We start from the raw sequence: 27,534 nt of genomic DNA, 5'->3' as shown, positions 1-27,534 counted from the left end.
CCTATTGTGCCAGTGTGTGTGGAGGTAAAATGACTTGCGAAATATATTTTCAGGATCAGTAACACTTCTGTTTTCTTCTAGGTACCCATGTATTTTATTTACCTTATGCTTACTTTATGGAGTAGAGGAAAACAAACCTGATGCACACTCATAGCAATAATTACCTTTAAAAATAATTTATATCTTAGCTTGTTACAGAATAATTACATTCTAATAATTACTGAAAAAGAAGTCCATGGATAACTGTAATATGTAACGCTGCAATAATAACAATAATTCTAAATTATTACTGTAAGGAAATGTGAAGTGTAGTGCTGTCACGTCATGTTTCTGTAGGACTCGGGCAGCTCCCTGTGGTAGAGTTTGTAGAACAGGCCTGTGTAGACAGCTGGGAACTCCCTCATGGTTATGTCAATCCTATCGAACCCTTCCCGGTACCCGAACAGTAGGAGCTTGGCCACGTTGCTGGTGATGGGTGTGGTGTTCTCCGTCCTGGCCAGCTCCTCCAGGTCCATCCACTCGCACCGAAGGCACTCGTGCTGGCAGAAGCTGATGTGGAAGGAGGAGGGCTCCATGCGGCAGATGATGTACATGTCCGACTTCCCAAAGGCTCCGGGGTGTTTGTGTTGCTGCCTGATGCTTAGGATGGACTTGAACTCTGACTTGATGCCAGTCTCTTCAAAAACCTCTCGAACTGCTGTGTCTCCTGGGTGGAAAGAGCAATCCTTACAATAATACATCTGAGAGTAACTTAGCACTCCTTAAACCTTTCGGAAAGGTGGAAAGCCTCTTACTCAGCCTGTTTCCTGTTCTGCTTCATAACGTTTTCAGAACGTAAGTCTGTTTTTCCAACACAAGGATAAGCAAATTTTTTGGTCCCCAAACAGAAAGTAATTGCTGTGTGCCTTTCCTGTGTATATCCTACAGAATTACTTCGGTAATACTGTATAGGGTGTGGCTTGTAATGGACATTGATGGCTGCTGGCTCCACTGATCTGTTAATCCAAGACAGCACGGCACTCTTTGCAGTCCTTTGGATCCCCATCCCTCTCCTTGCCCCTGCCCAGTCTCAGGTTCAGACCCTGTGCAGCTGCACCTCTGTTGATGTCAAATCTCTTGATCAGTTTCACTGCACTTCACCCCAAGGCGTAACAAAATGGGTAAAACTCTTTTCAGAAAGTGAAAGTTGGTGCCAGGTCCTTTTCAAGATGTACCTTAAAAGAGTCTGGTGACATTTCAAATAAGCCACAGCACCAGTGCAGCACAGAGCCTGCTCTTGCAGGAAACATGCTGCAAATGTGCTGCATCTCTGCTGCACATGTGCATTCTGTGTGCCCCAGCCGGAGTGAGGTCAGTGCTAACATTCCTCACCACAAACGCAGCAGGAACTTTAAGGGTCTGCGGGATCTGCATGCTGCAAGTACAGCCAGAGAATCACCCAACCACCTATCCATCCAGAACTCCTCCAGAGAGAAGATTTTCCTCTTCAACAACAAATTGAAGGGTCCTAAAGATTTTTAATATTCCACTGATTTCCCCAAAGTCTGCAGTTTAATCGTAGTCAAGTCAAATCCTACTTGCCTGGGGTAACTACTGGTTTTTCCCAAATTAATGTCACCTCTTGGTCATGTCTGGTGTGAGTGGTCAGTGTACAGAACTGTTGTGCAACGTTCCCTGCTCCTGTTAGTTCATTTTCAGTATGGAATGTGTGCTGGCTTGCTTCCAAAAGCAAGTCCATTTTAGAAGACTTAGAGATTCACCATCCTGTGGAAGCTTGCATCTTGCCAAGTCAGAGACACCACAGGCATTTCAGGGGTAGTTTCAGATATTGGAAAAAGTAACTCCCTGTGGCAGGTGGTTTTGTTTTAAGAAAACTGCAGTAATGAGGGATTTCATTTAAGCCTTCAGCTTTGCTTTTAGGTGATGTGCCATTTTCTGTTTCCCTTTTATTTAAATGTGTGTGTTTGTATATATATATATATATATATATATATATATATATAAACATCTAATGACAGTTAACTAGAAAAAACAATACGGCTGGAGTTTCAGAAATACTCAGATACCAAAATCTGTGCACTTTGCTTAATCTGCATTATGAAACTATTGGTGTCACTTGCATGAGTCAGCTGGCACTCATTTAAGTAGGCAGCCATGCATGCTGTCACTTCATGTAACCGAAGGATTTTAAGCATTGTAATTGCAATTTTTAACTGTAATTTAAAATTTAGTCCCTTGAGTGAGTTGTGTTTTTAAAGTTTGATGTAAGAATGAAAAAGGAAAATTAAGCTCTATTATATTTTATGCTTCACTAATTTATATCTTCCTGTAATATAAGATGTTATGCAGAGAATCATAACTTTTATTAGTCTGTAGTTCAGAAGTGGCAGGATGGAAGCTATTAGAGACTTTTCTCCCAAGTGGTTTTCAGTCCAGGTTCCAGCCATAATCTCACCTGTTAAGTGAGGGATGGCTGCTGTCATACTCAGTAGCAGTATCACTCTGGGGAATCCCACTGGAATGCCAGTGCTGGTCATTTGTTGTTCCCTTGACTACAGAAATCCTGGCTGCTGCTGGCACTAGAAGCGAGAAGGAGTCTGGCTAGACAACAGCCACGGCATTTGGGATTCTTTTGAAAACATGGATCCATTTCACCATGTTACACTGCATTGTCCAGCAAATATTTTTGATTTCCATCAACAGGTTTGACAGAACGACTTAAAACATGAGTCATGAGTTACAAAAACTAAACTCAGCCATAATCTGACAACCAGCAACTTTCTCCACGTATTGAAATAATAACTGGAATACAACCCTACCACACATTGTTGTAGGGAGACTGCTGAAATAGTAGGTATTTCTAAGGTATGGAACAGTCATGAAACCTGAGCTCGACATCCAGCTTAGGAAGTAACCAGCCCCTGGATCATGATTTTAAGGGCTGAGATACAAGGAGACAAAAGCCAGATTCTCCCTCTCTCTTCATAAGCACCTGTGTTCATTCACCTATGAAGATAAACTGCAGCACTGTTCATCAGCTGTGCTGTGTTGGAGAGAAATAAGAAGTTTCCTCAAACCAGCCTTGTTTCCTACCACAGGAGTGCCTCATGTCTCTGTTGGGATTAGGTGCCCACAAGACTGAGGCCCTGCACTTCACCCTGGCCCTGTGCCGAGGAGCTCTTGGTCCAGAGTAATCAAGTGAAGGGGGTGGAAGGAAGCAAGTGCATTTGTTTTGTGCATAAAAAGGGAGAGATGGAAATTTTTGCTCAGTCCATCCCTGAGGTCACTGCCCTGGATTCCAGTGTGAGCCGAGAGCTCCCTGTTTCAGTTTTATTTGGGCTATATATGGATTACCTTAATCCTCCGCAGTTCTGGCTCACATTGCAGCATATCTGACCAGCCTACAAAAACTTGGCTGGCCTCAAACACTTTCTTAAAAGAAAGTGGAAAAGAGTAAACGTTACAAACACAAAACTTCTTTGTCCTGAACATGCTACCCTGTTACCATGAGGGTCCCAGGATTGTGTCACTCCATCTATTCAGCATTAATTCAAGGAAACAGTCCATCACAGGAGCGACGTGGGTCATGCTGTATTTCAGTGGTATTCATGTCTTTATAGTTCTGTTGATGGATGACCTGTTCTCATAGAACTTACCAATGTCTTCTCCTGGATTAGACAGACCTCCTGGAAATTTCCATGCATTTATAGTCTGTATTGGAGGAAAAAATCCATTAATGAAGTAGTCAGCCTGTGTTGCACTCTTTAATACGAAAGAGACAATACATAACTTTTTTTTTTTTTTAAGTTGCAGTATTGTTATTTTACAAATATCAGTAAGTAGGAACTTGTTTGTTCCTGCTGACTGGATGATCTGAGACAACTACAGTCTGTATGAACTATTGGAACAAAACACCTACTGACTGAAAAGACAAACTGTCTAACAGTCATAAGACAACGTTGCTGCTAGATAGAGTAGTTGATTATTAAAAAAAAAGCTGCTATAGACTATATAATCTTATATTTAATCACTAATGTATTCCACTTCCACTGTTTTGGCTTTTAAAAAATGTATATATATTTAATCTTACAAACAGGTATTATGATTGTACTGTTCTATACTGCACTGGCTTTAAGATGTCTCTGTGTGTCTGTAATGATCATTTAGTGAAACTTGTCATTTTCATGGAATACAAGAAATGAGGGCTTGTGTCTGATTTATGTACAAAAAACATTTATTGAATTGCAATAAAGTTCAGTACTAAAACGTGAAGTGCAGGCTTGGTGGTGTTGTTACTCACACTGCTGAAGGAGTCCCAGTCCCTGCACCTCTTGCAAGAGCACAAAGATCTGTAGGCTTTACCTTTACTTCTGTGTACTTTCTATTTCTTTCCCTGTTAAAAGTTTATGTAGGAAGAAGTTACCCTTCTACTAGAAATAAATGCAGTAACAAGGTACACTGGCCCCAAAAAAGCTTTTTTTCTCTATGCAGCGTAGCAGGGAAGCTGTGTGCTTTCCAGTGATTTGAAACCCTAATGACTACACTGGAAAATTATTTTTTTCCTGGGCATTCTTGAAGGGCTTGGATAGGAATTTAAAGTAATAGATTAAAAATAGTGCAGATGGAAAATACATATATTTTTCTATTGGCTTTCAGATTTACTTTTAGTTCCTGGAAATCTTTTGTGTGCTGTGGAATTGTCCTGTCACAATTAAACCCAAACAGCTCTTAAAATTCCAAGAGCTTTTTTTTTTTTTTTAAACTCTGATATTTGTTTAAGATATTTACTAAAAGGTAAGCATGCACATTTATGTTTTTGTGTATAGAAGGGTAAATAGATGTCGTGTTTCTAATGCTTACAACATGCTATTCTGTCCCTGGAGACTCTCTAGAGCTGCAACCACTTTTGGAGTCTATAGCATGAGAGGTAGGTTTATACTTTAACTGGTAATTGCTGAATGAAAGCCTGGAGGTCCTCCTAAAGCCAAGTCCTCATCATTTTACTTCATTGTAAGTAAAAATATAAAGTACAAAAATGAAAAATAAACATATTCAATTACAGGAAACAAGTTCAGAGGAAGAGAAACCTTCAAGAGACCCTTGTCTTTTGTGTTAGAAGCTCAACATGTGGTATGATTGAACCTGCCTATGAAAGCACACTTTCACTGCAGTTCATTAACTGTGTTGTAGGTCCTAATGAACTGATGTTTTGGGTCCTGAGGAGAAAAGTCTTAATGGCTATTTCAGGAAAGACAGGAGAATGCAGCCACTGAGATTCTGGCACAGCTTTAACTGTATAAATTGGAAATTATGCATCCAAGTGTATTTCGGTCTACTTAGCTTAGTTTTGATTATTTCATGTTAAAAGTGCGTTAATCTCACTTTCTTAGAGATTTAATTAATGCAGTTCTAACATGAAACACTTTAACTTGCAAATGAAAGCATACTGGAGGCTAAATGTTTCTTGAGGAGCACAGGCAGCTGCCAGTGAGCCTGAGAGCTCTCTGCAGCAGCTGAGTAAAAACCTGGGTTAGCCTGATAGGGGCTGGAAGACGTTTCAGTGATGGATCTCGGTGACCTCAAGCCACATCACAGAAGCCACCCTCACCACAGCACTGCTCTGGTCTGGCACCCGCTGCAGTGAGGGCGGCGCTTCCGTGTGTGAGGAATTAAAGATCTTTACACCTGCTGGACCAAGGTGGTCTCCAGGTCACAGCCAACCATGCTGCTGCTCCTTTAAAGCCACAGATATGCCTGGAATTTTGGAAACCAAATCAAATCAGAATCCTCTCAAAATCTGTTTTGAACCATGGGGATTTTCCAGACGTCTGCATAGATCCAAACACAAGATCAGGGACTCCTGGGTCAGTTACAGGAAAAAACAGAAAACTCAAAGCAGGAAGGATACTTAGTTCTGCTGAATCAATCTGCAGTTACAATTTATAACAAAGCTGTTGATTTTCAGAGTTGGTTTTTTCCCCCTTAATATGGAATTCAGCAATCTGTAGATGTATTTGTTTAAGACACTTGTAAAAGGAAGTAACTTTCAACTATCACAATCTTGGACTGCAATAAAAAAAATACATTTTTGTTTCATACCACAGATTAGGCTCATTTAAATGAATTTCTCTCTTTTATAATCCTGTAACAAACGTACCTTATTTCTGTCTTGTACAACCAACACTTTTCCAGTGCTTTCATCTAGAACAGCACCTGGTATAGAAAGAATATTGAAAAGAGGAAGTGTTGGACAATGTTGTTCAATCCTAACAACCAAAATTTAACATGTTTTGATAAAGCATAGCAGACCCCTAATGCACAGTTAGCAAGGTTTGTATGGATGAATCACAAAGTGGTTTGTCAGTGGAAAACAGATACACAATGAGATATCAGTAAAAGGTTAAGTATCCTGTATAAAAATTCAAAGTTGGCAATACCAAGATAAATAATTGCAACATTTAAGTTCCAGATTAGACAAGAAAAACTTTGTGTTAATATCAGAACTAAAGAATGCAAGATCAAGAGGTTACCCAAACAATCAGGCAAAGCTATTCCTTCAGCAGAGAATTTCATCAAATAACAGAGAATTTTCCAGTGACTCTGGCTGAGAAGTCCCCCCATTAAGGGGGCAAATTTTTCTCCAGTGAAACTCATGACAAAGCCCCCACCTGCTGTAGCGAAGCTTTGAGTGTTTTTGTGTTAACAGCGCACCAGGTTTAATACTCTGGGCTGACTGTACAGATAACGTTCAGCCGTGTGACTGTCTCTGAACTGGCACTAACCAGGTAACAACTCATGACAGCAACTGCACCATAATCTGAGTCAGCTTCTTAATCAAAAAGTGTTGCTTCCAAGTGGATAAGGGACACTTTCACTTGATGAAAAACCTGTCTGACTGAGAAGTGCAGCTTTTCCTTACGTCCTCATGCTCAGCCCATGACTTTCTCCCACAGATTACAAGTTTTCCTACTTTCTGGAACCCAAGTGCTTTTGTGTTTAATTATGTCATACTCACTGGTCATACTTTAAAAATGTCCTTCCCTTAAAACAGGTATTTTTCTCAGATTTTAAAGAGTGCTGTGGTGAGCAGGACGAGTGCTGTGGTGCAGCTTACCAGGATCTTTTCCACATCAGTCGTGCATGGCTTTCAAATTAGAGGTTAATGGTAACAAAATGCTTATGTCATTTTACAGCAGGAGGAAGAGGATACAGGCACATCTGTGATGACATGTGCATTTAAAATGCTATGGGGAAGTATACCCACAGAAGGGAATTATTAAGGAGTGAGTGTCCAGCTAAAAACATCCTGTTTTTTAATAATACATGGCAGAGTTACGTGTAGGAGGATATTTCAAGGATGAAGTACCAGTCTCCCTTCAAGATATGTCAAAGGACGTGCTTTCAGAGTGTAGTCACGTATCTGCCTCCCTGTGGCTTGTGACTTTATGATTTCATTCCTCCCGTAAATATTTAGCAGTGTCCAAGTTCAACTACTGTAATGATTAAAAGAGGCAACAAAAGGAAAGCAGGACGAACTTTGGCTGAGGAATGGCTTTTCTAGAAAACAAATCCTCTAACCACAAAGAGTTTGCTGAGACCAGGGAGGGCTGGTGAAGGCAGGAAACTGCAGTTTGAATCAAACAGAAAGGGTGTTCGCTCTCCTCTGTTGCCCTGAAATTGAAGCCTGTGAACATAACTTTTTGGCAGTGAAATTCCCAGTGAGGTGATCAGAATCTCTGCTGGGGGATACCTAAACCCAGAGCAAGAAAGAAAACACACCAACAGGATTTGCTGCCTGGTCTCATGTTCTCTCAGTGGGCCACACCTGGTTGGCATCAGTGAGATTAGAGTTTGACTGCCCTGAACTGTGGTTTTTAAAACTCTCCCTCCTGCTACAAATGTGGCACCTGGAGCCTTAAATCATCCAATGCCATGAGGACTTTCTGGAAAGGTTTGTACTTGAAACCGAACCAATCACTAGTACAATACCACTTGGTTTTGAATGTTCTCTTTTGGGGAATAAGGAAGAAAAGCTTGAAAAAATAAAAAAGAATCTCTTAGATAACTCCGGATAATGAGTAATGGAGGAGAAAAAAATTCCAGATCATGAGTAATGGAGGAGAAACATACCTTTATCCTACCTGTTTTATTTATGACTGATGTACAAATGCATGCAAAGATGTTCAGTGTTGAGAAGCACTTGTAAACCACAGAATGAATGCAGACACCACTGCCTGCACTGTAAGCATCAGCAGACAGGAGCAGGTATTTGTAAAACAACTCGGGAACTATTTTTAAGTCACTTTTCAAAAGTGGCTTATCAAACCTCTCCACCTCCATCTTCCTGTGCAGTTTCACAGTAACACAGCTCCTCATTTTAGATTTCCCTAAGCACCAGGACTCGCAAGACTGATGATCCTATGAGTGTGCAGGCTCTCCTTCCTGGAGTCCTTCAACTCCAATGAATTTGTTTCAACAAGTGAATTAAGGTGATAGCAATGCAAATAACATCTGTGTTGTAAGGCTTGTAGACCATGTGAGGGGGAAGAAAATGCCTTTCACTTTTCTTCCTCTCCTTTTCCTTTCCTTCCTCAGCTCGCCCTCTCATGCCATTGTTGCGTGGCATATTTACAAACACGTCACTTTCTGGATGGCAGGCCACATCCTCCTCGGAGGTGGAGAATTTTGGAAATGCTTTTTAAAAACACGTTAATCACTTCATACACCAGAGACTCCTCTGTATCTTTACACATGTGGAAAATCCTGCCGCCTACAAACGGATGTAGTAACTTAGCTGGAAGGCACATCACATATTCCACTATTTCTAAACAATACTGGCCAAGCCCAATGAGTAACATTTGCTACTCTCTGCTTGGCCACTCTCATCCAGCCTGGTAAAACATGACCTGACCCCGCTTATTCACACCTTTGTCACCACTTGGCTGTGTGGTTCTGAGGCACAAGCCCTGGCCTTGCTGCCTTTGCTGCGTGGGAAACTCCAGACAGGAGGAAAAGTGGCTGCTGGTCTACTTGGCAATGAGACCCACTACCTGTTCCCTGTCCCCGTGCTGGCTTCCTGCTGGCCAGCCAACCACTCTCCACACCTCTGCTTCCCACTTTCAGGATGCTCAGAGGACTGACTCCTGCATTTCACTGACTGGCCACGGCTTTTAGATAGAGACTCTCACCAGAAAGTTGATTTTATTTACTGCAGACATGTTCTGAACTACTTTTTGGTTAGGGAATAAAGAAAGCCCCTCCTCAAGAGTCATATTTAAATACTTTAATATTTCAATAAAATTAATCAAAAATAAAATGGAGCCTTTCCACTACTCAGGGTCTCCCTCCTAAAGTAGAAAGATAATGGAATAAACCTACCAGGTGGAATCCACACTGCTTAGTGTATTTTTGGGATGTGTTCCAGATCCACTGAGAGTGAGCAGAACAAAGGACAAAAAAACTCCACACAGCAGTCATTATTTCACACTTGTTTACCTGCCTAGAATGCTTTCCTGAAGTATTTACATCCTTCAAAGAAAACCCCAATAACGACTAAAAGCATACAGGTTTGAAAAATGGTAGCAAAGAACACTTACATTATGTTGCGCAATTTTAAAATCCATGCAATGAATTATGAAATCCATATACCTGCACTTACCAAAGTTTTCTTTAAAGTTTTTTTCCCTGCTTGCAGAGTGCAAAGTGTTTTGAAGCACAGCTGCAAATTACGCTTTGAAAATACATTTTTAAATATTTGCAAGTCTTTTAGAGTTAGGACTTTCCTTATAGTTCTTTCTGATGAAGCCCACCAGGGTCACAACCCATCTCTTATGTGATTTCCTTTAAAGCAGCAACTTTCAGCTGTGCAAGTTCTACTTCAGAAAACCTCTCTTTCACTTAGGTTTCCTCACAAGGAGTAACCCGGTGCTTTTGCGAGGAGAATGCACTGTCCTGCTCCAGTTTAATGCCACATATTTTAACGGTGAGGTTTCCATACCTCAGGAAAACATGCTCCAACATGTCCATAGGCAAACTCCAAGGCCGCCTTCAGCATCCACCCTGCCCTCTGCTGGCCTGGGATCCGAAGACTCCCACTACCAATGGCAGTGGCACTGTTTCATAATTCAAGGGGGTTTTTTCCCCCCAAACTTCCTTCCACCTCACCTGCTGCTGCACAGAACAAACCGTCTTTTATGAGTTCTTCCTAACTACATTTTTCAAATTGCTGTTTATGGGGCTTAACAGCACTTGGTGGAGAAATAACACCCTAGAGAGTCCCTGCAAGCCAAGGACAAGTAAGTCAGGGTTGCAAGTGGAGACATTTGCTCTTCCCAGTCTCGTAATTTCAGTGTGTTAACGTAACCCTTAACCAGTACAGGAGGGGACCAAGACAATTTCCAGTTTCAGGTAACTGAGTGATGGGCTAGGTAATGGCTTATCTGTGGAACTCAGCTGAGTGAGTGAACAAAACCACTGGAATTTGGTGAAGCTAACTTCAAGCTGACAGCATTTTTGGCTCATCATCGGTCCCTTGTGTTGTGCTATATGAAAAAATAAAAAAGAAAAAAGGGGAAACCATCTTGTCTAGTTCTTTGGAAATTTTCTCAGTTATGGAACAACTTTCTATCTGTGTTTGTGGGAGGTCTAGATGGATAAGAGTATGGCGTTTGTTTGGGGGTTTTTGTAAAATATGTTTGGATTTAAGACTTCTAGGCACAGCTTAGATCAGCCTTCAGACCATTGCAATTTAGGCTTATAGTGGCTTTAGCTTCTGAACAATTCCTGTTGAGTCAAGTTTTCCCCATTTACAGACATTAACTTGAACATAGTTTAGACAGATATACATACTAAGCACACAGACTAGAGAAGCGCTTTTTTCGCTACATTGGTGGTTACTTGTTCATTCCAAAGCAGCTGGGTTTCACATGCTGGTTGTACAGAGGAACAATTCCTACTGACTGGGGCTCCTCCACACTTTCTGTGGCTGCAACTCACCTGCAACCCCCAGCTGGTGCGTGGCAAACCCTGGCAGCCTGCTGGGCCCCTCTCCCAGCCACAGCGTCAGGGTGGACGAGCCCTGCTCAGCGTGGTGGAAAGCGAAGCCTTGGGAAGCAGCCACTGCCACAAGGCAGCTCTGGAGGATGGGGACACGGAGCCAGACAGCAACACGGCCTTCATCCCGCCACTGAGACACGGACTCTGCAAGAGAGGGAAGTGAGGAGGGTCAGGGACCCCTTTGCCCTTGATCGGTGTTGATTTGAACTTTACCACGCACCATAGCCATCGGTAATGTGCAAAAATCTCTATTTTCCTGTTGTTTACCACAGGGTAAAACTATGGTTGGTGTGAGAAACTCACCAGCAGTCTCAGAGGCTGCCAGCTCGACACTTTATGTGGTACAACTTAGTGTTCACATGCAAAATTACAGCTTTCACATCTAGGGTCTGCCATGAGAAACAGAGGAAACTATTCTTCCGGAGTGCTGTGCCCAGTTCTGGGCTCCTCACTACAAGAAAGATAAGGCACTACTGGAGTGGGTCCAGCAGAGGCCACAAAAAGGATGAGGGGTCTGGACTGCCTCTCTGTGAGGAGAGACTGCAGGAGCTGGGCTTGTTCAGTCTGAAGATGAGACCGCATCAATCCATCCAAGTATCTCAAAGGTGGGTGCCGAGAGAATGATGCCAGACTCTTTTCAGTGGTGCCCGGCGATAGGACAAGGCGCAATGGCCATAAACTGAAACACCTGAAGTTTCACCTCAACACGAGGAACAACCTCACGCTTAGAGTGGCAGAGCACGGGAACGGGCTGCCCAGTGGGGGCGCGGAGTCTCCCTCTCTGGAGACATGCCAAGCCCACCTGCCGTGGTTTGTCACTCCCGTGTCACCTGCTCCGGGCGATCGGACTGGGTGATCTCCAGAGGTCCCTTCCAACCCCAATTATTCTACGGTTCTGTAGAATTATTTTCCCGGCCGCGGCTCAGGCTCCGTGAGGGGAAGCCGGCAGCTGAGAGCGCCCCCTGGCGGGCCCCCGCCGCCCCTCACCGCCCCCCGCCCGCCCCAGGACTGGGGGCCCCCGCCCGGCACTTGCCCCGCAGCCACCGCCCGAAGGCGGCCCGCTCCAGCCGCGGGGAGCCGCGCAGCTCGCCCAGGTCCACGCTCACCCCCCCGAACTTGTCCGGCCTCGCACGCAGCCCCGCCAGGGCCGCCCAGCCCCGCGCCCTCCTCAGCGCCCGCCACGGGCCCGCCATGGCGCCGAGCGAGGCGGGGAGCGGCCGCCCCCGGGGCGGCGCCGGCCTCTGCTCCGGAACCGCTCTGCGCCGGCCGCGGGCAGCATGTCCGCGTCCTCTTCCAGAAGGAAGAGCAAAGGGCGCCCGGCCGCGGGCGGCGGCTCCCCGCGGGATGCTTCCCTCGGAGCTGCCGCGGGCGGGCCGCTGGCGCTGCGTGTCGCCGACGCCGTGGAGGCAGGTACGGGGTGTGCGAGGCGGGGACGGGCAGCCCCAGCCCCGCTGCCTCAGCCCGGCGCGCTGAGGGCGCCTCGTTTGAATCTGAGTCCCTGCCCAGCCACGCTCCCGGCGCCTCGGGAAGGCGGGACCGCAGGGCTCTGTCAGTCCAGGCCCCCATGGAACCTGCTCTTGTCCCCGTGGAAGGGTGCCGGCGGCGGTGGGGAAATCGCGGTGGAAGCGGCAGTACCGAGCGGCGGCGGGGGGCCGCCCGTGTTCTCAGCCCCGCCGGCGGCACCGCACAATCCCCTCGGGGCGGGCGCCGTCAGGGCTGGCGAGGCTGTGCTTCCCGGGGAGCGCGGGCAACGCCGGCTTTACTGAGGGGAAGGGGAGGAAAAAATTTTTTTTTTTTTTTTTCTCCCGAAAACGTTAGGGGATGACAAAGTCCCGAAGATGCTGCGGAGAGCGCTGGCGCAGCTGTCGCTGAGCAGCATGAAATCTGCGGATCTCTGCATAGGGAGGCCGGCACTGCTCACCTCCGCTGATGGGCGGCAGGAGGTGAGACCCTTTCTTGACCCTTTAAATGCTTTTGTCGTGGTGTTAGCGTGTTCCTGTTGTACTCAATGGAACCAGCACGGATCGTGCATCGAGAAAGATGGTGAATGTGCTCTTCCATGTTTTCTACACTATAGTTTCATCGGTATTTTCCGTGGGGGAAAAAAAAAAACCCCGCGCAGCTGGTTTTATTTCTATAAATTTGTAAGGTGTGACTAAACAGATTATATATTATATCTTGCATAAGCACACACATCTGTTTTACTTGCAAATACAGCGTATAGTTATTTGCTCATCTTTTTTTCACTGATGCGTTTTGTTTTCTGATCAGCACAGCATATGCTTTTGAGTCATCTGCAGAATGTGTGGAGTCATGGTGGAATTTTTTATCACATTTGTAGGCAAAATACAACCCCTTCAATTTTGAAAGTGTCTAAGATCAAATCATAAGAGCTCAGTGCCCCCCTTGTGTCTTGCTCAGTGGAACCAGGTTTTAACCTAATCCTTCATGTTAAAGCATTGCTTACCTTGACTGGAAATGAGAGGTGCAAGACCTCGACTCACAGGTGTGTGCTTTGAAAACTTGTCCTAGGTCTGTACTGCTTGGCCCACCACAGGCTTCCCAGGGGGGAAAATTGGGCTGGGTGAAACCACACAGAAGAACCTGAAAGTAAATCCAGGTGATGCCATCACTGTGCAGCCTGTGACCGGTGCAGTCATCCAGGCAGAGGAAGTCGATGTAAAGTTGAGGTATGGAACTTGTTCTAACCTGCTTGAGGTTTTTATTCAACCACTTCCCTTCAAAGTTTGTCATTCTCTTATCATTTCACTGAGCTGGCATTTGGATTGTTGCAGAGTCTGATTGTAGTTATTTCCTAAATAAACCTACTTTACAGTTACTTTTGAAAGTGTCCTGGCACTTAAATTAACATCACAGTTCGCAGGCAGAATTTTTTTTTCCATGAAGGAAGGCCTCCTGATGTCCAGAGAACCATAGTTTCATGTAAGAAGCAAGAGCAAAAATTACTAAAAGAGTACATTGAAGTCCCATTGTTCACGTGCTTCCTAGGTTTCTAGATACTTTACAGGTGCAGTTCATTCTCTGCAAGTTAAACACCTCTGAGCAGTGCTTGTATGCATAATATAGCTTTTTGCTTCATTTAGAAGAATCAATGTTCAACTCCAGACCCCAACAACATAACTATGTGTTTACTCATCGGGAAGGGCTATTCTATATTAAGAGGTGTCCTCTAAATTAGCTAAATACACTTCTTTTCCATCAAGTTGCTTTCTTGAGCCTTAAAATCAGGGAATGGCTTTCATTTGCAGGCTTAGGGCTCCCCCCTTTGTTCACATTTGCAGTAGCTGCATCTGCTTTAAATGCCTTTGGTCCATCTGCTTTTCAGCATACAGGTGTGAGTGCTTATGGGAGTTGTGAGCTTCCATCTGCAGAATGGATGCAGTGAGTTTTAGCTCTGAGTCAGTAAACTAAATGACTAGAAAATGCTTTGTGGGAAAACTTGGTGTGTTTTGATAGTGGATGTCCAAGTGCTCGAGGCAGTGTTTCAGTCAATAAAAGTTGTGTATGTGTGTTCACAAGCCTGAGAGAGACCTGCCTGATCTAAATTCCTCAAAATCCAGTACCTGTAGCAATGATTATCGTGCCTGGACAGGTGACATACCTGCATTGCCTCTATGTGATCCTAAGAAATGATAAATACAATTTAGGATTTTGTTTAGCACACCTAGCCCCAGATTAAATAGGTACACTTCTTTTGTTACGGTGTCTAATATCTTCAGGATAAAGTCCATATGATATGAGGACTGTGAAGTGCTGTGGACTGTGGCTTTGTTTTTAAGTGCTTGGAAAACCACTTTTTTCCCTTCCTACCACAGGGACAAAGATGCCATCGTTAATGCTGAGGAAATGTCTGTCTGTCTGCTGAGAAACCTTGGTATGAGTTTTGCTGCTTCTCCTTTGACTATTCAATTTTTATACTTCTGGATACAAGAGCGAACAGTTCCTAACCAAGGGCTTATGGCAAAATGGGGGCTTGTTCCTTTATTCAGACTTTGTTCAGGGATCTGTCTTGGGCTAACTAACTATGTCATGCTGCAAATACCTAATTTGCTTTAGTTTTGGTTCCATTTCTCCCGTCCATTACTTGTATTGCTGGCTCAAGTTGGGAGTGTTCGTCACCCATTGACAGCTGATACTGTGGTGCACTTCAGAGTTTGAGGAAAACAGTGCACTGCTGGACATTGATAACAAGTTAAAGCATCAACATTACCTTGAAATCCCAGTCTCTAAATCCCTTTTTATATGTTGGTGGTAAATCAGTAAAGTTGCTCTTCATTGAGTGGTGGGTGTACTTAAGTAAGGCAAAAAAGCAAGGTAAGTTATTCAAGGTAGTGAATACAAAATTTTTACTTCTCACCATACTAATTCCAAACTCCTCCCTTTGTATGAAGTTTAAAAAGCTGAAATTAATGATAAGTTTATGTATGGAAGACTACATATGATACTGACAAATGTTTATCCGGTAGAGTCTACCTGTGCACAAAAGGATCATCCAAAGAACCTGAAATTACCTCATAATTATAGCACTTTGTAAGCTTCCTGATAAAGAATTTTTCTGATGCAAGAATGTCTGAGTGTTAATTGCTGCCAAAGTAGATAGAAATAGCATCATCTTTGTCTTTCTTTTTTTCTTTAATCTTCTCATAGATGGGAAAATAGTCCTGCCAGGAAACCTCTTGGCTTTCACTTACTATGGCAAACTTTGCAACATCGTGGTGATGAAAGTGAAGGGGACTGATGGTGCAGAGCTGATTGCCCAGGGCAGCGCCATTCCTGGCGATTCCAATGAGCCAGACCTTGAGAGATCTGATTTGGAGAGCAGTGCCTTAGACCTGTCCTTACAGCTGGGCAGGATGGACATTGGTGACAGTCCAGAGGTTGCCTCCATGAGCACCCCGGGCAAAGCCGTGGATCCAGGCATGCCAGTCACACCCAGCGCTCCAGACTGCGGGCACGAAGACAAAACCTTCAGCAGGGGGGATGGTGCACACCTCACCCAAGACCTTGAGCTGACTGGGGAAGGCAGCACTGAGGGACTCTCACTAACTGGCAAAATCGGAGCAATGAGCAATACAGATTGTTTTTACTTCATTTCTTCGAGAACTAAAATCAATTTTATTGAAGCAAGGGCCAGTGTAGCAGAGGATGGCGAGTGTGAGTCCCGGGTCACCTATGACATGATAGGAGGCTTAAGCAGCCAGCTCAGAACTATTAGAGAAACTGTTGAATTGCCCTTGAAGCAGCCTGAACTGTTCAAGAGTTACGGTATGATGCCTGAGAGTTGGCTTTCTTCATTAACTTTCTTCTTTAACGTGGGGGGTTTTTTTGTTGTTTTTAAACACTTAACTACTCCAGGATTATGCACTGAATTTGATGTAACTGGTAAACTTATGTGTCCAAACAATGTCAAACCGCTTTATAATTGCACTATATGGATACTGTGAAGATGTTCTGGTTAGCCTGTGTGAAAAACAGTTGAGCAGGGAAGAAATGTGTGTCTGTACCAAAATTCAGGCATGCATGAGCAGACTTTATAGCAAATAGGAAAGACTTCTGTACTTGGACACTTGAAAGGTGCAGTTGTTTGTGCTGTCGTAAGATTCTGTATTGGTAGACTCAGTTAATCATATCTTTTAAATACAGAAAAACTCAGATTAATTCTTCTGCTGTTTTTATCCCTGTGTATTCCTGCAAAATTTTAAGGAGGTCTTTTGAGGCTGTTTACTTCGAACTGCTCTGTGTTCAGTGTGGAATTACAGGGTGGAAACCCAAATACAATTACTGTTGCCATATTAGTTTTAGCTAATATATATAAAAAGTTGGAGGATTTTTGTGACTCTGTGCTGTGTATTTATCACAAATGGCTATGTACCTTGTTGAAGTGTGCATCACTGTGAGACAGGGCTCTTTTACCTATAAATATTTCTTTAATATCTTGTCTTGGAGGCCCATTATTTCTCAGTCTGACCTCTTCCTGCACACATGCTTCAGAGAGGAGGTGATTTCAGTGGGGACAGTTTCCACAGCACACAGCTGGCTGTTTCCTGGCCATGATCCACAGGTGTCAGTGAGGCATCTCCATTCCTGAGTGCTCCAGCTCCATTTGGTCCTACCCCAGCATCACCACGTGGTTTTGTGGCAGCAGAGTTTGCTTCAGCATTAGTGTTCTTCATACCTAATCCCTAAAGCTTGAGCAGATTCACTACTAATCACATGGATGGATGATGATGTTTTCTCAGCGGTCACAAACCTTTAGCCCCCATCCAAACGTTGGGAGTCCTTGTCTGCTCCTGGGCAGCGAGGCTGGAGCTGAGGTGAGCCTGTGCTTCCACAGCCCCGTGTGTTGCCACTGCCAGGCACGCCACAGGAGGGAGCAGCATATGCTTTAATGGGCTGGTACGAAGGAACCTGCCTGTAGAGATGCTTTTAGTTTTATCCTTTGTCAGAGGGCAGATATTTTTTTTCTTTTCCAGTGTATTAATTTCTAAGATTTGGGCTTGTGGCCTGCCCTTGAGGCATCATTCCCTGTCAGATTCCCAGTCCCACCAGATGTTTCTTTGGTTGTGTTTCAGCAGTGTCTTTTGTGCTGGGGTCAGGCCTTTGTCAAACATTTGTCTCTGCTTTTTGCTTTCTAGTTTTTCAACTTCTGGTTTTGGCTTTTATGCCCATTTAATTTGGCTTTGCTGGTCTGAAACTTTCTTTGGTGGACTCTTTACCTGGGATCACAGTAGTGTTTCTTGCAATTCAGCTGTATTTTCTGTCCAGCTTCAACTGTTCACAGCAGTACCTTGTGCCTGAATGCTTCTGTCTCTTTGGCTCCTAACATGTGCCATTAAATAGGCAGATACATCCTTTTAATGTGTGTTTTTCATCATCTGAGCATACTTTCTTACCAAATTCTCACAGTATTTCTAGAACATTTTGGAGTGTTGAAGAGAAGTGGTTTTCTGATGTGGGAAATTTGTTATAATGCCACTGTAAGAATCATGAATAACTTAAAGTGTGTTCATGGATGTTAAGTCTTCAGTCTAGTAATTTTTTCTGAGAAAATGCAGTGAAGATTATAATGAACTACTGAAAAATAGAATGATTTAAATAGGTGATTTTTTTTAAAGAGAGTCTTTTGGACATTAAAAATAATAAATGTAGATGAATGTCCCATTTAAGAGTGATCTTTTTCCATGAAAGCCTAATCCATCACAATGACATGTCTGTTACAGGAATTACTGCTGAGGTCGAGTCAGTATTGGTAGTAACAGGGAGAGTGAAATGTGCAAGTGCAGGCTGGGCCTGGCATTTATCACCAGTAACTTCTTTTCTCTGTCTGCCTGCATGTGATTGTCCCAAGGGATCCCTCCTCCTCGAGGAGTGCTGCTCTATGGCCCACCAGGAACTGGGAAGACCATGATTGCCAAGGCCATCGCAAATGAGGTTGGCGCTCATGTTACTGTCATTAATGGCCCAGAAATCATAAGCAAGTAAGTCCACCTACTTCATTTTCATTAATTCTGTGAATATAGTGGCCCAAAATACACCCTGGCCTCTGTCCATTGTGGAGGGATGTAGCATTGGCTGTGGGTTACCTGCCCAAAACAGTCAAAAACAAATGGGCAAGGGATCTCTCAAGTTGGGCTTATGTTTCTTGTATTAAAAGAGGTTTATTGGACTTGGCCAGGAAATCTGTGTAAGGCATGGACTGAATTACAGAGGGGATTAAAACTGCACCTGCAATTGTCTGTAGGTTAGTTCTGCAACAAGAAGAGGAACTTGTTAAAGGGTATTTGCGGTTAAGGTGATGCTGCACACACTGATATCTCCAGAGAAGTAATTTTTTTGTTGTTCTTCAACAGTGTAGATAAAATTTTTCTAACACAGAAGTGGTTTCCTTTATCTCTCATGATTCTAGCTTTGACTGTGCCCCATTTCACCTTAATTTCTGGTCCTTGTGGAAATAAAGATTATTGTAGATAACTGCTTAGACTTCAGGACTTTGAAAGTGTGCGCTATGGCTTTTTGTAACTTACAAGCAGTGATTTTCCAAGTTGCCTGGAAAAGACAAAAACCCCAAGTTTTTTGTTAAAATATTTTTTATTCTCACAGGTTTTATGGGGAGTCTGAGTCGAGGTTACGTCAGATATTCGCCGAGGCTTCTCTCTGGTATGTTCCTTTGGAGAATTTTGTTTGCAGTATCAGTTCCAGCCTTAGTGTTCTTATAAGAAAAATACTTGCAAGAAGCTTTGAATTGTGACTTTTTTTTTGTCTAGTGCTTTTTAAAAGGAAATAAATTTGTTTATGTAGGGCTTAGCTAGGAGGAAAGCAGTGAAATTTTAGGGTGCCTCTTAAATCCTTTTGGACACTGCCCTTTTTAAGGGGCTGTTAGGGATGGTGCTAAATCCCTCGACCTGTGTTCGTTAGTGCATTGTGTGCTTGTTTCAACAGATGGAAGGATGAGCCAGAGTTTCACCAGGATCCATATTTTTGTCTAGTTTGTCTTTGGAGGCCAGCTCTAAATGACTTGCTGTTGGATATAGCATTCCCCTGGAGCAGGGTGGCATCCTGTCCAGATTTGTTAGACCTGGCCAAGGCGTGCTTTAGACTTCCATGTGACTAGTGCTCATAGTACATTAGCAAAAGACTATTGCATACTGAAGGTATTAGTTGTCTAATATGTTATCATTTTAGTTTTCTCTCTGAGTAACACTGTATACAAGATTGAAACTTCCAGTTACCTAAAGGAGTGGGATGCCTGTTAGTTTTTGTAGGAACTGGACGTTTTCCATGAACAGCTTTCCTCTGCCTTAGTGTTTTAAATCTTCCCGAGCACCTTAACTTTTTTTTTCCCTTTTTCCCCCCCCCCTCAGTCGCCCCTCAATTATATTTATAGATGAGTTGGATGCACTCTGTCCAAAGAGAGAAGGGGCTCAGAATGAAGTGGAAAAGAGAGTTGTTGCTTCACTGCTGACATTAATGGATGGCATTGGCTCAGTAAGTTGAATCTAATGGGACAATTAATGTACATGAGGACTCGCTGGACAAAATAATATTGCTTCTACAGTGGAGCTACTTTGAGATGTATCACTTGTGGGGAAAGAAAGCAGACTTAGGTGAGACTTCATAGAACAATCTAATGCTTTTTTGGATGCTAAGCAGAGGACGTAGGAGAGGAATGTATCCTGAAAACAGTTTAAAAGAAGGTAGGTTTATTCTGTTCACTGCCTTTCCTTTGCCTTCTCCCCCTCTTGTAGTTTTGGCGATCTAACTGAAATTTCAGTGATAGCCCATCATTGAGTGAAACCAGGTATTTTTAATTGCTCTGAAATCAAAGTCATCTGAATACTTCTGGTGATATGTAGGCTGCATGATTAAAGGCAACAATAGCTATTTCCGGGTTGCCAGAGCAGTATGTAGGGCATAAACAAATGCCTAATAAAGAAACAGTAAAATTAATTGACTTGAGTGCATTATGGATTAAGCCCATAAAGTTTGGCAGTCTCTCATCTATTATTTTATGATTGTTTGTGGGAAAGATGAAAGAAGTCTGTCCAGACTATGAAAATAAATTTCTTCTGTCTATGTAATCTGCAAGTTTCTCATTATTTTCCTGCATGGTAGTTTGAGTTACCCAGTCTGGAATTGTTCACAGGCAGAACATATTTTCTGGTGGCAAAGGCTGATGGATATTCTTCCTGGAAAGAGTGCTTCATTCACAAAAAGAGAATGACATTACAAGAGACCTCCTAACTGATCTCGCCTCACTGTAAAAGTGAAGAAGCAGAGCTTGACGAAATTGGTTAACATTTTTGACCTTGCTTTTCCTGCTGGACCTACAGGAAGCTTTATAACCTCCTGTCTCTTCTGGGTTTGATACCTGAACTGATTTGTTTCCCAACCTTGTTTATTCAAGGTCTGCTGATACCATTTTGTTCTTGTGCCAATGCTGCATTTTACCCTAATCCCTTCTTTTTCTCTCCTTGGGTCTTACTTTCCTGATTTAGGAAAGCAGATTTGTGGGAATTGAAGTGGGAGTGCCTCTTGTATTATCTGTTTGACGTTTAATTGTACTTTTAAAATAATATTTTGTGTTGTTTGGTGCCTTCAGGAAGGCAGTGAAGGGCAGCTGTTGGTCCTTGGGGCCACCAATCGCCCTCATGCCCTGGATGCAGCACTACGCAGGCCAGGGCGCTTCGATAAGGAGATAGAAATTGGAATTCCCAATGCCCAGGACCGTCTGGACATTCTCCAGAAGCTTCTCAAGAAGGTACCCCATTTGCTCACAGCAGAGCAGTTGGCACATCTGGCTGATAGTGCACATGGTTACGTGGGTGCAGACTTGGCAGCCTTGTGCAAGGAAGCAGGTAAGGCTTTTTTTATCTTGTTTAGGGTATTACTTTACTGTGAGTCTCTTTATTAAAGAAAAAAAAAATCTGCAGTCTGTACTAACAGCTTTTGAAGCACTGAGGTTTTATTAATTTTTGTGTCAAAGAAAACACAGCCAAGTGTGTCTCTTCCCAGGCAGGTGGGAAAAATTCTTTGAATATTAATGACTTTTAAAAATGCAGTGTTAAGATCAATAACCCTGGGGAATCCCCCGTGCCATTTCTAGGATCTTAGCTTGCTCTCTCTTAGTAAACCAATGGGTCTGGGAGTTAACTAACATCCCTAAGAGTTCTTCTACCCTCTAGACAACCCCTTCCACGCGAAAATCCTAAGTCGCTCTGGCTGCACAGCTTGTCCTGCAGGTCCTTGTTCCCAGGCTGTGGAGGCTGTGGGCCTCAGTGGTGTTTCCTGTGTCTCCCTTCCATATTTTGTGCCTGTATTTCATTTTCCTGCAGGTGAGGAGCTCCTGGCAGGGGCAAGGGCGCTGTGTGCACCTGGCTCAGGTTGTGCAGCGGAGCTGAGTGAGCTCCAGAGCACGCCCCGAGCCGCGGGCTGGAACGTGGCCCTTGGCCTTGGGAACAGGCATAACCCTGGATAATTATCCATGCATCATGCAGCCAGGGTTCAGTATGTTCCAGGGAATGCTTCAGCATGAGTTCACTTCTGTTTTCATTGGATGAAATATTGCAAGTATGCTCTATCAGTTCCTAGGTTTTGCTAGAGTGCGTCTGCACAGTTTGAGTGTTGGAGCTTAAATCTGCCCCTGAGCAGCCCTTTAAAACAGCTGAGTCAAAATACAATTGTCCAGCTCTGCTTACATGTATTTGTTCCCTTGTAGTTCACAAACAAGTTTGCTGCATGTGCTGGTTACTTTTATTTCCTTTGGCACCGGGACAGCTTCCTCTGGCAGTGGCACAGAGCACAGATAATTCTTGCATCGGAACTGACTGCGAAGATGACAGATGTTTTATTAGGGGTGCTGGCACCTGGAACAGCAAGGTCTTTGCTTGCCAGCTTCCAGAATTTTTAAGGGATAGTTCTCAAATAAGAATTTGTTGAGTTTTTATGGCTCAAGAAGAAAAAAATGTATGCGATTATTTGTTCTCTAGCACTTTCCTCTTGGCTTCAGTTGGTTTTTAAGCTCTGTTTTAAGTTAGAAAACATCATTATTTTTCCTGCTTGTATATATTTTATTAAAATATAAAAAATGTATATATACTCCCTTTTTATTTTTCATCCCCTGTGTTTTTGAAAGACTGTCAGTCTGCCTGTGTCTCAGTACTCAAATAGTAAACACTTAACTAATGTAGTCTCAAGTTCTCAGTAAGAAGTGGTGTGGTTTCAATTCCAAACATGACCCAGATGAGGCTTTCACTTATGCACGTGATGATATTGTAGATGATATTTACCCACTTCATGAGGACCTCCTAGAAAATAAATCTGGAATGTTGTGCAGGTTGAACACTACACAGATAAAAAACTTCAGGCATCTACCTGTGACTGATTGCAGGACATGGTGTTATCCAGGAACTTTGCATCCAAAGCCAGTGGTGCGAATGAGGGGAGGAGGATATCTCCTTCCTACTGCTCTTCTTTCTTCAAGTCTGAATCCGTGCTGTCAGATTTCCCTGTCATTTGTTACTGTGGGGTGACCTCTGCTGGGGAAAGTACAGTCCAGCGCTGTTAACTCCTTGCAGCTCATGTGAAGTTTTCCTCTTCAAGAAGTTGCAGAAGCATGAGTCAGTCGAGCTGTTGCATAAACTGAACTTAAGTTGCTCATCATTAAGGAACGTTCTTAGCTGGACTCTCCTTTTTTTTTTTTTTTCTTTCCAATTAAGCTCTTTAGCTGTTTTTTATATTACATTTTCAACACCTTGTAAAAGATTAACGCTTGCTCTGGAGTTAAACTTAGCAAAGACTTTTATAATCTACTGTTTCTCCTTGGCAGGGCAAGATTCCTTCATATGGCAAATTTTCCACTGTTTTGTCTAGCTTTTTGTGTTGTTCCAAGATGTATGGGGTCCTATTGCTTCACTTCAGAAACTCTCCTGTGGGCCAAGCAAGCTTGCTGTCCAGGAATGCTCTCTGATACTCAGTCTAAGCTTTCCTTGTTTAGTTTTATCCCCTTATTTCTATTTACATCCTTGTATAACACGTTTGCTCTCCCTCCTTAGTGTTCAGACCTTTCAGATATCTCGAGGCTGTTCTCATGTCCTCTACCTCCTCATTCATTACTGAGCCAAACTATAAATATTTAGCTCTTTTAATCTTTCCTCATAAATAAGTTCTTCCTGCCTTCCGAGAAATTGCGTTGATTTTCTCTGAACTGCCTCCAGTTTGTCAATAACCTTTTTGGTGATGTAGGCCTTAGAACTGAACATAACATTTCATATGTATATTACACCATAAAACATGGTATAAACTTAGAGTAAAGGCGACTAATGCACATTTCTGAATGTCCAAAATACTTGGTATGGCAACAACGTCTGAGTTAAGAATTCTTTCACAAATGTTAAGCTTATTAGTGTCACATTCAGATTTGTTGTGTAAGTACAGGTGAAATGTGGAAACTAGCTTAGGAAAAGGATTTCACAACTCAGGAATACATGTTCAGTTTTTGGCACAGGATTACAGTTGCTTGCTGATTGTATTTCTGTTGTGGTCTGTGGGAGACTCTCGAGTCCTGCATACCCCATTTATATCCTGGGGTTTGTGGCTGGAAAGACTGCAAGTTTGCCAGCTAAATACGTTTATATTCTTAATACAAAGTTTAGATTGTTTTCCAGAGGACTCATCTTTCCTTATCTTTCTACTTCAACTCTGTTTTTTTAACACATGTATTGTGTATATACTGCTTATATAAACCAAGGGTTAGTAATTAGTAACGTAAATGTAGTATGTGTAGGACTTTTGCATCTCTAGTCAGGTTTCCTAAGATACCTCATTATAAAAGCTTTGATGTTTGCCTTCTCTATAATTCTGAAGGCCATTTGTTAATGGAAAGTAAATAACCATTGTAGAATTAAACATATTCCAACTGTTTTTTTGGCAGAAGCTGTTTGTTCTCCAGTCCATGATTTGCTTAGTGGTACTGCTGGGGTCAGACAGGCAAGTTTCATATTCTGTTCAGCAACTCTGCATTTTCATGGGAATTTTGAAGAAGTTTTGGGGGCCTGTAATGCCCTTTTTGTGTTGAATATTTTTAGGCCCCCGTGACTATGGTGTGTACAGAATTGTGTGGTATATGTTGGGGTGGGCAGGGAGAGGAAAAGAGGACAAGAAACTTGGAGAATCTGTGCAGTGTGATCTGGACTTTCCCAAACAGGGTATTGTGACTAAAACTCATGAAACCTTTATATGGAGATGCTTGTAATAATCAGCTAAGAGGGCTCTTATTTTATCTGCTGAATTTTTAAAACGTTAGTGGATTTTTCTCCTTTTCCTCCACTGAAGATACAGCTCTAGTCTCTCGCAAAAATGAAACCACAAAACTGATTTTTCATAGGCTATCTACATGTCCAAGGTTAAAATATCTGTAGTGGCTGCACTGGAAAAATCACGATTTGCTGTGGTCCTCTACTGCCTAGCAAGATACTTGTGATTTCCACAGAAGTTACCAGCCACATGTGATAAACCTGCAGATTCCATGCTGAGCACTGGGCCACATCCCATGGACATCAGCTTGCAGTGAGCTCTTCTCATTAGACTCCTGAGGACTTGAGTACCATCCAAGGGATTTACACACAGAGAATTCTTGACAAGAAAAGGGCCTATTTATGTGTAGCTGAGAAAGTCATATTCTTCAGATTGGGAGAGGTCTACTGTATCCTAAATTATTTAGTAGACTGGTTTTTAGTGTGAACAGCTGCCTTCTGAGTTGTTTTATCTCAAGCAGAGGAGTGTATAGAAGATAGACTGCCATATCCTTGCATATAATGTCAGTGTTTGTATGCCCTTGAGATCTTGTTGCTTCTCCTTTATTTAATTTGCCAGGTGGTCTTTTATTAATTCCCAAAAAAATTGTAATGGTTTTAATTTATTGGCAAAGACAAGCACTGTACTTCTTTTTTTTAAAAAAAAACCCAAAACATATGAAATGTTAATTATGTAGCAGGGACATGAATGGTATAAACCGTACTGAATGTTAGAAGATGCTTAGCAACAAAGGTTTCCAAATATAGCAATTTATTATAAACTTATCCTTCTATGGCTGCCTGTAGCATTTCAAGAGGGTGAATATAAATATAGCTTGATTTCTTCAAGGAGTGGATTCAGTCATATTGTTTACAGAGAGAGGAAGTATTTGCTTTGTGACTCTCAGAATTTATCTTGAACATCCTTGTTCATTGCACATCATTTCAGTGTGCTGTTATAAAACACTTGGGCTGTGATAAGATAGCATCATGAGGAGAGGAAGAACAAATGGCTTTGTTTTAATAGTGGTCACTCTGGCAAGAACATTGATTTGCTTCCAGTAAGGATGCTGTAACCACTGAGACTTTGAGACTTCTGTGAAAGAGGCACTGGTGGCTTCGTTTTGCATCAGAAGTTTCTTAATTGCCTGAAAAAGGTATCACCCTGCTTAGCCTTTAGGATTAGAATGGTTTACTGGCTTGAGCTGTCTGCTACAAAAAAGTCTTAGAGAAATAAGAGGTTGAGATGCATCTTTGAGCAGTATGAATCAGCATTACCCTGCTGAATCTGTGAAGCCACTTTCATAGGCATGTGATAATGGTCTGTTGTCTTGTGCTCATAATTTTGAGTCCTGTTGTTTGGAGATCTTGTCTGTGCTGTTTATTTGCCTCTTTAATTATCCCTGCATTCTGATGAATAATACAGGATGGAGAGGCTTTATGCTGTTTAATCCATAGCTCTATATATTGATTTTATGGGGATATTAGGCCTGTAAAGGTGTGATTTATTTAGGAACGTAGTTTACTTGGCTTTTTGTTGGAGCTGAGAATCTCCCTGCTCTCTTCTGCACCCCAAAAAAGAGTTTCTGCAATCCACTTGCTTTAAAAGTAAGAATTAAAAAACAATAATCAGCTGAAGGACTGTCTCTTAGGATTTTTCTGGTTTTCCCTGTAATTGGTGGGGAAGTGAATTCCCCTGAAGCCCAGGACTGTCTCTTTGTTAGACCTGTGTGGTTTCCCCCCCCCCAGCTCCTGCAGTGGTGGTAGGCTGGCCACCTGCAGGAAACATGAACCGTGTGGGCTAATGTGATTAACAGTGAGGCTCTGTGCACCCCGAGGAGCAGCCCCTGACTGCTCTTTCAGCCAGACAAACGCTGCCTTCAACCCGTGCCTTCCCAGCCTCCTATCTCCAATCGAGCTCTTCCTTTCAGCTCAGGCACAGCCCTGATCAAACAGCCCAGTGTTAGGGCATCAAGAGTATCCTTCCTTTCTCTTAAGCCATTAAGATTCTGAACCTTTCCCAGCACTGTCTGGACCTGGGTTCTGCTGGGGGTGTGCAACAAGTGTAGATATTTTTCTTGGATTATATTGCTAAATGTAGGAATGTGGGCTTGAGACGCTGTTGAAAATGCAGATTTTGACAGAGGCAGTTGATGACCAAGGCAATGGGATTGTTTGTTTTGAAGGATGGTTTTTGGTTTGCTTTCAAATGAACTGACTGCAGTTACAGATTTGAAAGGGGAAGCACTGCTTGACATGCTATAATTATTTTATTCCCTTATGGAAAGTGACTGAAAATACCATGTTTGTGTGGTTATTTATTTATTAGTAGCAGGGACAAATATTGAAGCTATGCTGTTGCAAACAATCTGTTCTTGCACTGTCTGAGTACTGGTTCCCATGTGACACTCAAAATGAGGTGGGAAATGCAGCTTGCCTTTTTGTGAAAAGGTCATGTAGAAAATGTGGGAGTTTTGGGAATATTAATAACATATCTAGTCAGATGGTCAATACAAAAAAAAGTGTTATGAAATTTTTGCAAAAAGGGCAGAATATTGGATTCTGAAATGCACTGAAAAGCACAGACGTGATACAAAAGTAAAGCTACAAATGAATTTTTGGACCGGGACAACTGAATTTTCTGGCACTGTGTTCCATCACTCGAATT

The 27,534-nt window shown here is 42.8% G+C and overlaps 2 protein-coding genes across 2 annotated transcripts in view; one reads left to right on the top strand and one right to left on the bottom strand.

The window, feature by feature from the left end:
- Positions 1-92: 92 nt before the first annotated feature.
- NUDT6 (nudix hydrolase 6) lies at positions 93-12,249 on the bottom strand. Its single transcript, XM_066186687.1, has 5 exons — positions 12,089-12,249; positions 10,996-11,199; positions 6,158-6,213; positions 3,657-3,711; positions 93-706 (listed from the first exon to the last, which is right to left on the bottom strand). The coding sequence occupies exons 1-5, from the start codon at positions 12,246-12,248 to the stop codon at positions 318-320; spliced, it is 864 nt and encodes a 287-aa protein (XP_066042784.1). The 5' UTR covers position 12,249; the 3' UTR covers positions 93-317.
- AFG2A (AFG2 AAA ATPase homolog A) overlaps positions 12,247-27,534 on the top strand; it is a 164,523-nt gene continuing 149,235 nt past the window's right edge. Inside the window, 10 exon segments of the mRNA XM_066186686.1 lie at positions 12,247-12,322; positions 12,325-12,465; positions 12,874-12,998; positions 13,588-13,745; positions 14,892-14,950; positions 15,724-16,341; positions 18,425-18,554; positions 19,177-19,233; positions 19,938-20,061; positions 21,176-21,431. Of these exon segments, the coding sequence (XP_066042783.1) occupies positions 12,247-12,322; positions 12,325-12,465; positions 12,874-12,998; positions 13,588-13,745; positions 14,892-14,950; positions 15,724-16,341; positions 18,425-18,554; positions 19,177-19,233; positions 19,938-20,061; positions 21,176-21,431 (1,744 nt within the window).

Source organism: Chamaea fasciata, unplaced genomic scaffold (genome assembly GCF_029207755.1).
Source record: "Chamaea fasciata isolate MVZ Bird 193981 ecotype frontalis unplaced genomic scaffold, bChaFas1.0.hap1 SCAF_6, whole genome shotgun sequence".
Taxonomy (NCBI): Eukaryota; Metazoa; Chordata; class Aves; order Passeriformes; family Sylviidae; genus Chamaea; species Chamaea fasciata.
This window is presented reverse-complemented; position numbering and strand designations above follow the sequence as displayed.